Source organism: Thunnus thynnus, chromosome 15 (assembly GCF_963924715.1).
Source record: "Thunnus thynnus chromosome 15, fThuThy2.1, whole genome shotgun sequence".
NCBI classification, from domain to species: Eukaryota; Metazoa; Chordata; class Actinopteri; order Scombriformes; family Scombridae; genus Thunnus; species Thunnus thynnus.
This window is the reverse complement of record NC_089531.1, coordinates 19864982-19883738: the sequence shown is the minus strand read 5'-3', so window position 1 is coordinate 19883738 and position 18757 is coordinate 19864982. Positions and strand designations below refer to the sequence as shown.

Below are 18757 nucleotides of genomic sequence, written 5' to 3'. Positions count from 1 at the left end.
GGAGGGACTCACGTGCACTAACATGCAACAAAGAACAGAGAAGCTCAGATAACAACACACACATGAAGTATGACTTCATTCACTGCTCAGGTCGCCATTACTCCACTATATCCTTACATTGCAAATAGTTGTTTGCTGACATCCAGTGAAGCTCAATGTCATTGCACCTTAAACTAATTACATTTTAGTAACATGTGCAAGCCTCAGGACTACAGTGTTCCTGTGAACAATAAAGGAGAGTTGAAAAAGGGAGGAAAAGTAAAATCAGAGCAGGAAGAGGACAGAGGAATGGAAGAGTGAATGCATATCTTTCTGTCACATCTGTTTAGTCCACATGGGAACAACATTTGTTCCAGGACCTATGTCAGGAAGTACTGCAGTATAGTGTAATATTACAACACTGTTGCACATTGCCAAAAATGTTTGTGCGCGATCCTAATATTGCACCACTTAAAGTCAGATACATTGAGACTCCTCCCAGAAAACACCAGCTTTTATATGACTTAGATTACACAAAACCAGCACTTCTAGGACAGAAACCCCGATAATATCACTGCAAAGTAAAAAACTGTCTAATGCAAACAAACAAGATACTTATAACAGTAGAGTAATCAGTCAGTATTCTATTTTGTTTCAAAATACTGCAACTAAAAAGTCTTGAGACAAAAAACTAAGCTGAAAACAACTGATATTATCTCAAACTAACAGAAAAAATTCCCTTGTTTTATCAAAATACATTTTAATACTGATTATTAGGCTACATGTTATTAAAAAGGACAGTTTTTGCATATTTTTGCCCATTCACTAAACTGCACAGCCCGACAAGAAATATAGAAGCCTGACCTCACCAAAACCCCATCTGAAACATGAAACCTTCTGTAAGCCATAGCCTCATACAATAAAGCCCCCGCTGAACCAGACCTCAACCACAAACCCCAACCCTCCAATACCAACCCAGCACTGTCATTCTTTTGTATCTGCATCCCCCTTAATACTCACCACATACACACATTCAGTTTTATAGTCATCTACCTATCCATCCACCAGATGAAAGCTGCTTCTGTAGGCAAGTCTGGAAAAACACAAATGGCTCAAACGCTGCTAAACCGTCTCCTGGGGCCTACCGAGCAAACCCACATATACGTGTACTTTATGTGTACAATAAACAATGGGTGCGTTTGATTGGAGATGCAAGGGGAAAGCACATGAGCGGCTTTCTCTGCTTGAGAGGGGGGAGGTTGAAGGTGAACAGAAACAGGGGAGAAAGTAGAGAAAGAGAGGGCAAGAGGCACCAGGGCCCTGTGGTTTCGGGGGGTTAAATGGCAGAACATGCTCGCACATTAAGAGCCATCTGATCCGCGGCTAACTAGAGAGCCACGACTCTGTTTTCGCAAAAGGCCCTGCCGAGAGAAAGAGAGCACTTCTCTCCTCCTCTAACCACTCCTGTGTACCTTTCATCCAAATCCAACAGCGACAGGAGGAGTGAGAGATGATGCCAAATGACTTGGAAACCTCCTCTTTTTTTCTCTGTTATCTCCCATTTTATCCTCTACTCTTTATATCAGCACTTCATTCCTGAGTCCCTACTCGATATTTCTTTTCTGTCTCTCTGTGTTCTCTGTTTTTCGGTCATTCACTTTTTTTTTTCTCCCCCTCATGAAAGAGCGTGGCACAGCCCCAGGCCACACCAACTTACTGACTAACATGGGGTGGTAGGAAAATGAGGCACTTGGGAGTTTCTGTTCTCTCTGACTTTCTTCTGTCTTTACTCCATCTGATATCACTTCATCTAGCGCACATCTTTCCAGTAAACACTCACTTAAAACAATTTTTCGTATGTGAGTGAGTCGGCTGTGTTTGTATAAGTGGTTTGTATGTGTTGGAGAATCAAAAGCAAACTACAGTTACAATGCCTCTTTATGTTAAAGACTGAAATTGCTCAACTTTTCAGTGCAGACAGTTTCCAATGAGTTCCTGTGATCATATTTTCATACAGTTCTCCTTTGTTGTACAAATTTGCAGTTGATTGCCCCTGTTTGACACACTGAGCCTAACCCTGAGTCTAACCCTTACACAAATATCCTAGTAAAACACCGACAATTCACAGTTCAGCATGCAAGGAAGACACACTGTTAATAAAGTCAGATGTACTATACATATTTCATTAGAGAACCGCATGGAAAAACTACTGAATCCTATAACTACAAGATGCATAGCTGTAATCTATCCATAAGACCACATGGATTTCAGCAGCAGCATAAATTATGGTGTGGTGAAAGAATGGTGAGTGGAACTAGACTTATATGGCAAGCTTCATACAGAAATATTTGCACCCAGCGTGCGGTCTGCAGGAATATGTGTTTAAAAAAGACAAAAAATGCATTTTCCTTGTTTGAATGAAGCTTGAATGTGTCTGCGTTCATTTCTAAGCAGTGACTTCAATACTATTACAGGTGTATTTCTGTATTTGCAGTGATGTGTATGAGGTTGATGGCAATTATTGGGAAACACAACACTGCTGACGTTAGACACAGCATCAATGTGGGTGGGCCAACACACACATGTGGCGGCGTTGGATTAGGAAGTGGTAGGCCACATCATTTTACTACCAAGACGTCTCTATATGGCCTGGCCTGTCTCCTGGGAGATGTGAAGCCCCCCACACCCAATCCCTCCTCTCTCTCTCGCCTTCTACCGTTTTCTCAATGTCATTTGCTATTAGCATCACACCCGTCAATGAGTTTCTTTCCCAGCATAACCTCAGTTTCTTCTATTAAAAATGGTCTCCAGTGGTAGTGTCAGCTATAATCCAATCTAGAGGGTCAAATGAATGCTTATGGAGCTGCCCTTCATTTCCCTTTGCCTCATTCTTAATTTTTCAGTCATGAAGGTTTTGTCATTACAGTGTAAAAGAGAGAAAACAAGCTAAAGTAAAGGACTTCTGAGAAGCATACAAGGGAGATTCATGTTTGGTTCTTTTTTTCAGCATGTAGTTATGCGGTAGTTGATCTTCAGTTCATTAAGCCAGACACAAACCAAACTTCTTCCATACTGCCATCATGGACCATGATTTTGAGATTTACGAGTGAAGTTTGGTTAGAATATTGGACTCAGTACCTGACAGTGAAAAATGTACTCTGGTGTGGCCTTCTTAAACTTGATGTTCCACACTAGGGCGACGCCATCCGGTTCATGGGGAGCATCTTCGTTATTGTTGTAGGAAGCAACAAGCAACTCAGGATACTACAAGAGAGAGGCAGGAAAAGAGGAGGAGGAGGAGGAGAAAGGGATGTTAATGAGCGCATAATGATACATAATGAATATGACTCATATAATAGAGACGCTTCCTGCCATAGTTTTAATACAGTGACAAGACACGAGGCTCACCTGGGGGGACCAGTCAAGACAGGTGATAACACGATGTTTCGACCAATGTTCGTCATAGAAGAGCCTACTGAAGGACAGACTGGAGCCGCCTGCCAGGTCTCTGGACGCAGACAGGAGAGATAACAGACAAAGATTAATTTGTGATCAAAACCTGAAAACAAGTGAGTTCTGTTCCGGTCGCACAACAGTTACTTGTCTATTATGTAAATAGGTACCTGCTGCGAAAAAAAACTGGCTTTGATCTGTAGGGGTCATTTGTGATCACTGCTACCTTCAGTCTGGACACTACACTTGGAGGAAGTGGAGTTACATATCACACTATGATATTTACAGTATCAGAAATGCTAATTTAGTGAAAATATATAAAGACAATGAGGTTATGAGGGAAGTATTATATAAAGACCAGAGCAATACCTTCCTCAAAACATATATATAACACTGAAAAACAAATCTGGTTTAGGGTGGGTAAGCTAATGTCAACAAATAAGAGGATTATATCAAATTTACTAATGGAGCTCAATGATTAAGATATTAAGATTAAGATATAATAATTAAGATTATTTTATATCTACAAAAGGCCTCTATAAGGGCCTTGACACACCAAGTAAACAGTCATTAGGTCATGCATGGAGTTTGTCCGGCAGTGTTTATCAGTAGCCATTTAGCTAATTCAACATGTTGAATTAGTTTTGGAGGAAGTTGGTCACAGCTATCTGACTGGCATTTCAACCTAGTGAGTCAGTAATGCCCTGTGGTCAAACTAGATCCGGCCACGTCAGAAACTCGCACCAGCCAGGGGTGATTCTAGGATCAGACCTTTAGGGGGGCTCAGCCCCTAATGAGAATCTGACATATATACAGTGCCTTGCAAAAGCACTCATTTCACTGGATAACAATTAATACAATAATATATTTCTATATATAATATTTTAATTTCCAACAATAACACTTTTAATGAATTACTAGTAAGTAACACTACAAAATATTTTTTTAAGAAAATGAAAAATATTAAACCCCTTTCACTTTGTCAATCCTCAGTTCAATTAGGTACATAATGTCACCTTTAGAAGCAACCTAATTAGTTGGGTGGTCTATTGTAGTGTATAATAATAATGATTCAGAATGAACAATCACACACCGGTTTTAGAGAGGACCCTCAGTCACTTAATGAAACCTGAGGCAAAGACTCATAATGACCAGAACTTTCCAAAGTAAGTAAAAGATCAAGTTATAGCAAAGCAGATATGAGGAGAATGAGGAGAAATGTACAAAACATTGTTTCAGTCTCTAAACCACATGGGGACAGTCCACCATATCATCGAGCAATGAGATGCATCATACAATACAGATGTCCCTCCAATCTGTGCACCTGAGCGATAAAAGTCTGAGACCAAAAGCAAATTTGAAAAAGTTCAGTGGTTGCAATAAGTGAAAGAGTGCATGAGTCACATTTTCTGAATGCTGTATGGCCTATATAGCAAGATGGCAAGAAAGAAACCATAACTTTTTTTTTTAAAAATGGGGGGAAAACTCATCAAAGATCCGTGTGGCAAATGGCCCAAGGTACCGCGGTCTGAAAAAATTACATTAAAGTTTTTGACTTCATACAAACCCTCACTTTATTGTGCAGACTCAGCACAGGGCATCACCCATGTACCCCAATCCCAAAAGTGAAGAACAGGTTTATAGTCTGCCACTTCAATCTTGGAGTAGCAGTGAAACAGTTCAAGCCATGTTTAGAATGTTATGAAGAGTCTGCGCTGAGACTTGGAAAATGCTACCTATAAGTGAAGTTCATGCAACTTGAACTGATTTGCCAATGTGCACACAGCTGTGTGTGTGTTACTGTAATCAAGAGTTGTCAATTTGTTCAGCTACTCTCTGCTGACCATTTTAGACCTGTTAATAAAAAACAAATCTGAAAAAACTTACTTTAATGTTGAGCCACAAAGCCATCACTTGGTTTACAACGGTAACGGTATTATCTGTCCGCCTTTTCACCTGGCTGCTTTGGCATTATAACTATGTGGTATTAACCACCTGTCCACTTTCTCACCTGGTTCTTGCTCTCTCTCTGTCTGCCAACTCCATCCTGCTCTCACTTCTTCTCTATCCTCCTCTCTCCCTCTTTGTGCTGTAAACCAGAGAGCTAACATTAGCTTATAATATCTGGGCTAGCTAGTTCGTGAGCTTGTTAATAAAGTTAACGTGTGAATCTACCAGCAGTTAACATCATGGCTCGTTCTGAAACAATGTCAGTGTCTGGTAACCTCTTCATCTCTAAGTCTTATGTTAAAATTACTTTGCTTTTTTGGTGATGGCCAAATACATTGAATCAACTGCACAGTAATAACGACCGATTTGACCCAACGTTCCCTGTCAGAACATTCAGCAATTTTATTGCTAACATTTCAACTTGTTTTTTTCTGCACCATGAAATCCTAAATTCACTACGTAGCTACATCTCACACTCACTCAGTTTAAAACTAGGGAGGTGCTGATGTTCAATTTACACACATTTAAGCCCCCAGACAAGTCCACAAACTCTAACCTTAGAGGGCTACAGATGTTGTCAGAAAATAATGATAATGATAATTATTAATCATTATTATTTTAGGGGTGCTGACATGAAATTTGGGTGTACTTGAACGTCCCTAAAACGAGTCTAAAATGGACTACCAGCACAGTTTTTGTTTGTCTGAACCCTCCTAGTCAACTCAGTAAAGCTAAAGTTACCACACCTTAATTTGTAGATCTGGGTCCAAGATTGATAATTAAGCGTTAATCACATCAAATTCACCAATATATGTAAAAGATAATCCACTTTGTGTGTAATACTATGTGAAAATGAACTGAATGAAACTAGATAGTGAAAAATGTTACTACATTTTTACAAAAAAAGTATGTCTATGGAAAAAAGAAGAGGACTGAAGTAAAGCACTGGGACATGGCCTGTTTTAGACATAATCTATATTTGACCACAGGCTTGATGCTTCTCTGTGGCTGCAGTGGTCAAAGTTGAGTGAGTTGGTAAAAGCGGCATTCTTCTATAATAGCAGAGCAGTATACTAAAACAGCTTTGCACTTAGGACTCTTATAACTTCAACCAACACTTTGATAACCTCCATTTGGAGGCAACCCTTCAGATGACAAGACAATGCTCTCTCAGGCATTAGGGTTGTCAGTTCATAGGAGTTTTTAACCCTCTGAGAGTGTGACATCAGCAGGAAGAAATGTATTTTGAAGAACAAAGGCGCTTCCAGGCCCCTGGAGTGACACAGTGGGCATGAGTCAGTCTTAACACATTTTTTAGTTTGAGGCATGCAAGTAAACACTCGCATGTGCTCTCACATCCAAACATAGACTCTTTCCTTCCTCCTCCTATCACCCTTTCGCCTCTTCCCTGCTCACCCCTCTTTGTCCTCCAGGTCTCGCCCACTGTAGTCAAAGAAGATGTCACCATCTTCAGCCAGAGCTCTCTCCATCACTCGGATGCTGCAGTCGAAGAAACTCTGAAACTCAGAAGAGTGAAGAATCTGCTGCCTCTCCTCTTCCGTCAGCTCCCGCAGCACCGGGAATGAGCCTGTTGGAAGGAACATAGACACAGAGACACAGTGTACCAACGGGACACTTCGATTTGAGGCAACAACTTAAGATTACTATCATTATTCAGTATTTTGGTCTATAAAATGTTAGTAAAAATGCCCACCGCACTTTCCTAAAGCCCAGTGTGACGTATTAAAATGTTTAGTTTTGTCTGAACTGTCCAAAACCCAAAGATATTAAATTCAGTATCACATAAGACAAAGAAAAGCAACAAATCCTCACAGTTGAGAAGCTGGAACTAACTAACTAACTAACTAACTAATTATTGAAATGGCTGCCAGCTAATTTTCTGTTGATTCATTAATTGATCACTTCCTTTTTTTTTGGCAACGTATTTTTATTGGCTACAATATAGATCGTTCTTCTCAATATATAGGTTAAGAAAGAACATATTCTTCTTCCTATCTCTCTCTACCATCTTTCCCTCACTGCAGCAATATTTTACACTAATTTGTCATATCATTATTCAGTCAGTCTGTGTCTCACCCGAGTGACGTCCATCCGTCATGTACATCCACCCCGTCAGTCCTTTTCACTCGTCTGCACCCCCACCTCTCCCGTTCCCCATATTTCTGGTTATTTTAGTACTTCATTTCTAGAAAAAGTTTCTTATAATCAATAATACCACAGTTAATATTCTGTAAATTCTGTTCATTCTAGGGAGCTGCTGATTTTCCCTTTTCTTGTAAATTTTTAATATGTATTATATTTAAGCTTTGTTTGTTTTTTTTGCCAAGCATCTCTATCCTGGAAAAAACCTATATGCTCCACTGTCACATCCATGATGTGGCCACAGATCATGGATAAAAATGCCATTTTAGCTTGTTAAAACATTACATAAAAATGTATTCAATTTCTTATTTAATGAAGATACAAGATATCTTTGTTTTTTGGGTATTTGTGACAATTAAGCATGGTATTTATAATCTAGGAAATATGCCTATATACAGTATGTAAACAGTATTTGACTCTGAAAAGCAAAATACAAATATATTTTAGGTTTGAAATATCTTTTTAAAAAAAAGTTTTCTCTTTACTACTGTTTAGAAGCCAAAAACTAAGAAATGTCTATTAATTCCAATTGACATTATGACATCCTACTCTATAAAACAGATATATGTATGTGTATAAAAATTCACAAACACACATGTGGTACTGTCATGTCTACAACTATAAAACCTGTGAGAGTACATCATGTGCTTCCGATGTCATATTAACATTCACTTCATCTCTATCAAAACCAGAATCACATCCAGGACATAATAAACTACAAACAGTTCCTAATGCATGTTTTCTAATAAAACACTACAGTAAGAACTTCATAAACAAGAGGAAAACAAAGCCCTCTGAGCGAACCCGCCTCCCTTTGAACGTAATGGCTGCACAGCAAGGCGTCCAGTTTTTGAAGTCACTGTCCCCAAGCACACATGCGATTTTACACACACACACACACACGCACAAGCATGCACAGACACACATATATCGACCTTTACCCTGGCTCTTGACTTTGATCCCCCCTCCATCCCTTTGTATTTCTTACCAGTTGTCAGAAAAGACCCAGTGAATTGAGTGGCAGAGATCAAAGGCCAGACCTTCTAATAGGCCAGGATGGAGAGGAGACGGATGACTGTGTGTTTATGAGTGCGTGTGTATGCGTGCGTACATCTGTCTATGTGTGTGTTTGAGTCACACACAGTACGGTCACTGTTATGTGTGTGAGTGTGCGTGTGTGTGAATATGAATATATCTATCTCTCATCTGTTGGTTCATCATGTGTTGTGTTTTAAACCCGCACAGGGCCTGTGCCTTTTCTCTGTTATTTACTACATGAACCCAGTACACACACATGCACACACACTGCATTTCTCTCCGCTTTGAAGTTGGTCGGGGGGTCAAGTGACAGGTTTTTAATCAGTGCTGACCCCCACATGCCATGGAGCTGATATGCTGGACCCGCCTTAACCCCAACCGTAACCTACCCCAACCCTTCCATCTGATACACCCACTTGCTGGCAGAGGGTGTCACACGCGAGTGACTGTGTTTCGTGACAGCTCGACCAGCAACATCTTAGAAGTCAAAGGAAGAAGAGGACTGAAGGATGAAGAATGGGAAGTTGTGTGCCTGAGGTAACTGAGGGGTGAACCTCCTCATATATTAAGTTAATTTATACAGAGAGAAAATAACTAAAATTAAGAAAACTGATAATAATACCTGACCATAACAGTTTTTATTGTTCCCTCATGCATCCATCTTGTACCTTCTCTGTTTTCCTTGTTGTCGTCTTCGTCCTGCTGCTCCGATTCAGGGCCAGGCTTCGCCTCCATCATCTCCTCATCTTCCTCTTCCTCCTCTACTGAGAGAGAGTAAAAAAAAAAAAAAGGAAAAAGAAGAGAGCACTCATGTTAATCAACAGCTGTTCCAATTTTCCCCCGACCTCCTGCTGTGTACCTCCTTCCCCCCCTTCTTACCAAAATAATCATTCCCAGACATGCACTGGTACACCTGACTAACTAACAGTTGGTCCAAATGGGTTTCATTTACAAACACACGCACTTGCATTTTCTTTTCAGAAAACAAAAAAATAGAAAGCACAAAAATGTGCAGAATTGACATGACCGCTGTATATGTATATTAAGTACTCAGTACATATGTCTCAGGAAAAGAAATATAACAGGAAACATTTCCGTGTTGTGGCTGAAGCATGTGTTCACATGGCCCACATGTGTGGACATATTGCTCATTGTGCATGTAAGTAACATGCACATGCAGAAACACACAGCAGGACAGCAGGAAATGTCAGAGTTGCGTGCGTTCTCCTCTCTTTCTCTCACCTTTGACCCCGAGCTAAGAGATCCAATGGTGTGTGTGTGTGTATAAGGGGATTCCCTTTGGATTCCCTCCAATCAGGCTCTGCAATTATGCCTGACTCTCCAGGATTTATTGTTAAGTGTGTGCGGCGTGTGTGTTTGGATGGAGGTGGGGTTCAAGTATGAAGGGTTACTATCAACATAGGCACCTGCTTGTCAGCTACTGCCCCCCAAAAACCCCTCCACACCCCTCGGGGTATGTGTTGGTAACCCTCGCCAACCTCTCCTCCTCTTTTCTGCCGTTCCCTCCCTCTGAAACAGATGCTGAGAGACGGGGGCCTCTCTGAAGACCTCTTAACACCGCGACCAGACACCTGTGGTCTGCCAACACACACGCTGCGCACACACATACAATCAGTCTTTCTCTCACTTTCAAACGCGCACACCCGGGGCCCTCACCCACAGTGCCAGGGGTGGCGAGGGGTTAACTGGTGCAGGGTCAAGCTGACAACAGTCGCTCAGTCCAGTGGGAGGAAGTGACTACATCACACTCTTAAACGTGTCATGTCTCTCTCTCTCTCTCTCACTCACACACACACACACACACATACACGTCAGGGTGTGTTTAACACAGCTGGAGTATGGCCTGGGGCACTGTTAAAACCACTCGCTCAAGGGTCGCTCTTGCACCAGATGAACTGTCCATTTATCACTTGGACTTGCCTAAGCTGCTGATGAACTCGCTGCTGGTCTCTGTTAAAAGCTACAAATACAATTCTAATTGGTGGACTAGGTCACTGAAATGCTGATATTATTATTATCATGCATTACAATAATTTCTGGCCCTGTTTTATTCATTATTTCAGGCTTCCCAGTACGTCCCTCTCTTATCCTCGTCTTTGTGTTTTCTTTTCTTTTTTGCTTCCAAGGAAATGTTTTTTGATATACGACTTTAATTTTCATACTGTGTGTATATAATAAATGACTAAGCTAAATCAAACACATGGCAGTGGAGTTCTGGTCCAAGTCGGTGGTTAACAGCCAGCTGTAGTGATCCAAACACCAGTGACCCACCAGTATGGAGGAGAGACCAGAGAGGACTAGACAGGCAGGCTGCCAGACTAGCTCCGTTTCTGAGCTGCCAAAACAGACAAGCTGCAAAGAGAAACGCACCGGAATATTGCTTTCAAAAAGTACAGTTTTTAAAGCTGTAATTCTCTATGTTTTGGGGTTTTTTTGTGTGTTTTTTTTTGGCCGTGCATCAGTCATTTTTCCCCTCCACAAACTGTGGTGACTAATCTGCAAATGTGGGATGTGAAACAGCAAACGGGCCCTGCTAACCATCCCAGTGTAGTAACTTCTATTTTATCCTGTTCTACTCTATTCTGTCTATTTTCTTGACCTTGCGTGACCGGTCCGGTGGTTGGAATGTGTGGTGATGGAGATGGGAGGAGCGTCAGGAGAGGAGAGAGACCACATTGAGGAGCGGTCAAACTGTCAACCCCCAGGACCACAGGACTCTGGAGCAAGGCAGCGTGATTCATGGCCTATGGGTTACCTCACTGAGGGGAGACGGTCCAATTCCCGTATGAAGATATTGCTGATGTCGTTGCCAGCGACCATGCATCAAGTTGTTCTGTCACAGTCCCGCACCAAAAATATCCCGGCTATTTCCTTTGCATGGAAATTTTCAGAGATATATTTCTATGTGTGCTTACAGTAAAGCAAAAGCTATGTTGCGGTAAAAGATACTGGAAAGTAGGACTCATGGGTTATGAAATGATAATATAAAACTTTATGTAAAATGCACATGCAAAGACACACAGAGGCACTACAGGGTTTCCTGCTAAGTTGGAAAAGAAGCAGGGAAGGGATATCAAAAGAGACAATCTACCACAGTTTGAGTGTGTCTGCCTGCTACCCCGTAAGTATCTGCACGCTTTCTTGTTTCCACCTCATTCCAGTCACAGGATGCTTTCTCTTTCCACCTGCTGCTTAATACCGCTCCTCACTGCAGGACAACAGGTTAACTGGTATCCTCCCCCTCGTCGCAGACGGGGGTCCACCTTGATGAAACTCCGCTTGGGGGCTCCCGTTTTGGCCGGCTACACACTCGGGGTAATGATATCCTCGGTAGCCCGGGGCCGCCGCATCTGGCTGCTTCAATCTTCCCCTGGCTGCTTACTCAAGCTGACCGGGCCCAGTCAATTCAGCACAGCCCAGCAGGTATGTAGACACACAGATTCGTAGCGTGGAGATACAAACACAAGTACATACGCACACACACAAATGTGTAAAAGTGTTTGTAAATGCATATGCACACACACACACACACACACACACACAAGGGGCATGTGTGTGTGTGAAGTTACTTGGAAATATTACATACTACACACAAGCTTAGAAGTAACAACACAGGCCAATTCTAAGGGATAGTTTCATATGCTCTGTCAGGCTCTTTGTTCAAATTATGGCCAACACTGGTGCCAGTTAGGGCTGGGCAGTAGTTCAATGTTATAGTATATCAACCTTCAGTTGAGTTGTTACATCACAAAACATCTTACTGTCGCACAAAATTCTGTTATCGAAATTGATGAATCCAAGCAAGCTGTGGACATTTTTTCCTGATATAATATGTAACGGTGGAACACAGTTCATTGTACTGAATATCGGTTTGATTATTTTCTATCTTAACAAAACAATCTCAACTCAAGGTCTGGCTTTTTCTGGAGCTTTTGACCAGAGTTAAACCCTTCCAGAGTTTGCTCAGCTGCCACAGAACTGTAGATATAATCTTACTATGATTCAGAGCTCCTCTAGGACTTCTCATCCATGTTGTCGTAAGTATCGTCTATGGGATTTAGCATAAATTTGCCATATTGTGTAAATGATTGAAAAATCTATGAATTATTATTGTAATATTGATTTCATCCTGCAGTCTAGCTAGTTGCAGTGAAAAGTTAGCTGGCAGAGAACAGAATTTTTGTATGTATCTATTTTGTCATGAATACAGTGATGTAGTTTGAACTTTCTATTCCTTCATGCTTTTAGCATTGAATGGAAAAAACGGTAAAACGACATTCTCATCAAAATTTCAATTAAATGTGGGTAGAATATTTCTGTTTCTCCACCAATAGATCGCTCTCGGACAGATGCTTTGTAATAAGCAAGTTTTTAGCAAACTAGCTAATGTATTAAGACTATTATAATGTTTTCAGTGCATGAGGCTATTTTTAGCCTGTATATGCATCATTATTGCTTTTATGGACTAACATAAGAGTAAAATAGTTCAGCTGAGAGTAATGAACTGATCTGTTTGTGGAATAAAGAAAACATAGTCTTAATGAAAGCTGATACACCGCTGAGAGTTTCATTAGCCTAAACATCTTGTATTATTTCTCAGTAGGCAGCTACTATCGAGCCTGTGGAGAGAAGAGTTTTAAAGATACTGACAGCGCATATAAAAGTTGCACACTGTCTTCTGCTTCCCTTCAGCTAGTACATAAAGCACAATGGCATGTTGTGTCACAGCAGTAATGTGTTAGCATGTGTTCCGTTTGGTAAGGATCAAAGCCTTAGCTAACCTTTTATTCCAAACCCAATCCGTAGTAAGTGCTATCGCTGAAATGTGTTAGTGCATGCTCGGAGCGATTGGCGTAATTATCAAAGAGCTTTGTGTACGTGTGTGTGTGTGTGTGTGTACACAGAGGGAGGATGAGACCAGGCCCTAAGTTTGTCATCAACAACATTATGTGAGCACAGCCGCACACTTATTATGGTGGTATGGAGGTGACTACACAATTGACTCACACACAATCAAAGTTGACAGTATTCATAATTATTATAGATCTCTATTGTATTAATCGCAAAGAAAAAGAGAAACTGATATGAGAAGGAACAGGCGGCAGAAACGGGTGGGAGGGATACAAAAGAGAAATCCAGCAGGATTTTAAGGGATCCCACGCACTGGAAATAACCCTCCAACATCATATACACACTCATATGGGCACACACACATACATACACATAGTTCGCAGGGGTTCTGGGAGGTTGGCTGTTGAGCAGACCACAACACAAGCACTATGCAGAGGAGTAGGAGGAGGCCAAGACGACTTGAAAGGCTTCTCTAATGTGGCCCTGGCACGACACACACACACACACAGACACACATACATAAGCATTAACTTCACTGAGAACAACTCTTATTGTCAGAGAGAGACACAACACACACACCATCCTCTTCACCCCTGCATACATTACATATGACCTGAGGCATCAGGGGAATTCTCTCATTTTTATTTGTCCCACCTCCAGTAATATAATCCTCGTAATCCAAGTAGCAAAACAGATTTATATAACCACACTGATTTTATACAACTGAAATAATGATACCAGTCACACATAAAATGACGTAATCCTGAGATAAATAAAATGTGATCTGATATGACTCAAGGAAACTTGTCACAATGGATGTTATTTTTGGCAAAAACCATAAGCATTTTTAACAAAATACCTATTCATAGGCTGATGCTGTGGAAACGAGCAACATCTCTGAACACTGGAAATACAGTGGTTCTCAATCCTTATAGGGTCTTACACTTGGAGCTGCAATGATTAGTTGATTAATTGATTAGATGATTGACAGAAAATGAATCAAGAACTATTTTGTTAATCCATTAATTGTTTTAATCGTTTTCTAAGCAAAAATGCCAGAAATCATCTGGTTTCAGCTTCTGCAATGTGATGATTTCATGCTTTTCTTTGTCATACTTGATATGTTTGGGTTTTGGACTGTTGGTCGGACAAAACAAGATATCTGTCATCTTAGACTCTTCAGTCATTTTTTTACTGTTTTTTACTATTTTCTGACATTTTATAGACCAAACAATTACTTGATTAATCATGAAAATATTCGCCAGATTAACCAATTACGAAAACAATTGCAGCCCAACGTAGACAATTTAGCTGAACATCTTGGCTCTCTTGCTTTGGCACACGAAAGCTGTAACATGATGTTTTCAGCCATCTGGAACAAACTCATGGTCCATCTTTGTGGTGCGTACTCCCAGAGATTAAAATAAACTCTCCTCTACATTATTTTTCATGCTTTTGACAGTTACATCAGTCATGCTGCAAACTACCAGTCATGCAAGCCTTCTACACAATTACAAGAATCCTGCTGAACTGCAGGAAACCTGAGACACATCGCTAGGTTTTGTTAATATACACTTAAATTTATAGCTGGGTGATAAAGCTGAAATCAGTATTGGAAAAAAGATATTTTGTGATATCAATATATACCACAATATGGCAAGTATATACATAAATACATATATATATATATATAAAACAATCAAACTGATGTTTAAGCAATGAACTGTCCTCCAGTGTTGCATGACTTCTACATCTATTTATAGGTAAAACAAGACCTAATATTGTTATTTTTTAATCCCAGCTTGTACAGAAATACTAACTGTAACAGCTGAAATTTACAGAATAAAGTGATGACAACAACGTATCATCACTACACAATTCCTCTGCCAATCGACAATATTGAAATATCTGCCTAGCCTTACCTGGCCTCAAATACAAACTCTGTCTTTGAGCGAAGAGAAGCGCTGCTAATATTTTAGGGGCAACAAGTGCCAACCAGGTTGGACAGCAAATTGATGGGTTAGAGCCAGCCATGCAGTAAAGTCGAACAGATCTTTTTCTGAGAGGTGAGAGGGCAGTCCAACCTGCTCAAGAATCTTACTGATCTGTAGATGGTTAAGGCAGACACAACCTCTTCCAAAGAAAATCGTTTTCCAGGGGCACAACATCACTTGAGCCTCCTACGAAGTCGGTCAAAAGTTTAATAATCGCTTGTAAAATATTTATTTCCCACAGAGTGACTCAGGATTTTAGTTAAGTAATTATCAAACATCAGGTACTGAGAATACTTTAATTTAAGTTTCTTAATTCTATTCTTGGTGGGGTTTTTTTTGCCTTTTCATTTGTTTTAATAGATAATAATGCTTAAAATTCATCAGTGTTCATCAAGTCATGATTGCCACAGTAGGGGTAAAAGTATTCCCTACATACACACACATTAGCAGCAGGACCTGATGTAAAACTGCTGAGGCTAAAACCTGCAGGATGATTTAGATTAATTCATCTCTTCGACACACTTACCCACACTGATCAAACATTGTGTAAATGTGCGTGTGTTCAAGTTTGTGTACACCCGAGTCTACACCGTATGCACACGTGCATGCCCACACATAATCAGCTTTCATTAATGCAGCCCATTCAGGCCTTTGGGGGTCTGCGGCCAACTCTGCTGTGTGCTGTGGGCGCAGTCTGAGTAGATTCTCTCTTTCTATCTTTCTCTCTATGTCTCACCCTCCTTTCTTTCTTGCAGTGCCACCCAGGCTTGGCCCCGACCCAGACCCACATCTTTAAACTGAGCCATCATGCCACGCCATGCTCTGAGTCCGGCCGCAGGGCCCTGATTAAAACCCATGACTTCAAACTTTCCAAACTGTCAAAAACCCAGTCAGAGAGAAAGAGAGAGAGAGCGAAAAGAGAGAGACAGAAAGAAAAGGTCTTACATAAAATCACTGTGGCATCAACTCTGTTTTCAACGCGTCATCTGAGCAGGGATTTGTGTCACTCAGAAACAGAGCTGTTTGCATCTGCGTGTGTGTGGCTCATGGTGACTGGTGGTCTGTGTTTGCCACTTGGATAACGATGGTGTTTCATTTTGTTTTAATGAGGGACAGACGGACAGATGGGACAAACTGTTTTTATAGGCCCTGTTACAAGGCATCAACGGTGGTTCAATCCTACTGGGATATATACTAAAATAGTTAAGAAACCATATTCACGGTACTCAGCAACACTGTGAAATAAATACATAAATAATCTTAGGAAAATTAGCTCAATACCTTGCATAGAAAGCATTACCCATCAATCCAGTGGATTTTTGTTAAGATTTGAGAGTCAACTCATGTTTGAGATTAACTGTAAATACCATAATTCAATTTCATCTGATACTCATTTCTAATACAAATCTTTGACAATTTTTTTTTTTTTGGTGAGAGTTTAGTGTACTGTATGTGCCAAGAGTGCTCCCTGCTGGAGAGTTGCAGAATAGCATGCCACACCGCAGCCAAACAGAAAAACCCAGCATGGTTATCAAATTTCTCAACTGTCAAGCTATAAACTGTTATAATGACCTGGAAATTTAAGGTCTGAATCAGTGGAGCTAGAACAGTTGATTTTAAAGCAGCTTCCACGGTTGGCTCGAATTGAAAGAGAATTTTTATAGTGTAATTTCAACCTTGCTTGTAAGTAAATACTCATTTTTACTTTACAAATAATTTGGGAGGATTTGTTATTGTCTGGCTCAACTTAGCGTATTTTTTTTCAACAGAAAGTATAAACAGTGAGTATAAAAATAAGTATAATAAGTAAGTATAAAAATAAAGACACAAACTTGACATACGAAGGGTTAATAAACATCAAACTGAAACAACTAACTGAAGCAGGGCTAAAAGCTGCAGGCTAGCTGTGGCAGTGAACCGCTACCCTCTCAAATGAAAACCCCTGGAGAGTCGAAGGGATCTCATAGTACAAGGGAGACCACCCAGGCAAACGTTCAAGACCCACTGTTGCTTTACACATGAATAAAAAATGCAACGGGAGGAGAGAGGGGGGGCGGGGGGGTCATGTCAAAAAGTCAAGTTCAACAAAATACAAGGGAAAAGGGGGAAAAAAGAAAACAGTTGAAAAGAGAAAACATGTGAAACTGTATTCCTACTCATCTCAGGCACTCATCAGATGGCAAATATTATTTTGGATGATGGCCATTTTGCCAAAGAAAGAGAGAAAACGAGAGAGAGGGAGATGAAGAAGGGGTTCATGTACCTTATTATACGGTGGTCACAGGGGAAAATTGCAATCATCTGTGACTCACTTGGAATACCTTACGCACTGTGAAAGACATTATTTTTCTCTAATATCAAGAGTTTCTTTGGGTTTTGACAGCCACGGCCATTTTGACAGAGACCACTTGGGACCCTGCATCAATTTTGGGAGTGAAACAGGAGTGAAGGCTGCGCCCCTTTCGAGGGCGATGACGATGAAAGCCAAACTCAAGAGCTGTTTTATGAAGAGAGAAAGTGAGAAGCGTCGGCCGATTATGTGCGTCTGCAGGGAAAAGACTAGCAGAGATCATAAAAACAAAGTACGACTCTGATCTAAAGTGCGAGGGTTTATGTCACCAAACATATATGTTTTAGATGTACTTTCAGTTTTACTTTGGAGTAGTTCTTTAAAGTAAAACCGTACATTTTGTTCAGGGTCCTTTGGGTGCACTCAGTGTGGTTATTCTTTACATGAATTTTGCCTTTTTAAAAAAAACACACACACATACACACACACACGCACACCCTCTGGTCTGTTCAGTCTGTTGTAGCCGCCTGGCTGGAACAACAACAATGTATGAGACAAGCACTTCCATATGTGGCTGCGTACACATATATACGCACATACACAGATGCACGCAGGAACACATAAGTACCTAACCATGCAAAACACACACTCGTGCAACCACATTCCTCCCTCCAGAACCTTGAAAACTGCCCACAAACCCCTCAGTCATGTCGGTTTCATATAGACTGGGAGCGTGTTACATTCTCTGTTTTTATTTGAATACATCGTTGCTTCACTGGATTGTAGAAAAAAGCCAGACAGACACAAGATAAATTGGCTGAGAGAACTTAAAGGACCTCAACTTCAGAGCTGTGAGTGTTGGGTACGGTATCAGACTCGGCGTCCCACCTGACACAATAATACTTTCCGTCCTGATGATGTCTTGGAGGAGAAACTGGACAAAACATCAGCTAAAAATAAATTCTTCCACTGCACAAGCATTACTTTACATGTGTGCAATTATAAGACAGCCAATAAT

General features: G+C 40.7%; 1 protein-coding gene across 9 annotated transcripts in view; it reads right to left on the bottom strand.

Annotated features, from left to right (window-relative positions):
* dync1i1a (dynein cytoplasmic 1 intermediate chain 1a) overlaps positions 1-18757 on the bottom strand; it is a 56827-nt gene that overhangs the window by 24463 nt on the left and 13607 nt on the right. For 6 of the 9 annotated variants that reach the window (XM_067611221.1, XM_067611225.1, XM_067611224.1 and 3 more), the window contains 4 exons: positions 9252-9347; positions 6799-6970; positions 3388-3487; positions 3118-3243 (listed from right to left, as the gene is read on the bottom strand). In XM_067611221.1, coding sequence (XP_067467322.1) covers positions 3118-3243; positions 3388-3487; positions 6799-6970; positions 9252-9347 — 494 coding nt within the window. The remainder of the gene's footprint in view (positions 1-3117; positions 3244-3387; positions 3488-6798; positions 6971-9251; positions 9348-18757) is intronic. The other 3 variants (XM_067611223.1, XM_067611226.1, XM_067611230.1) reach the window with 1 other exon arrangement.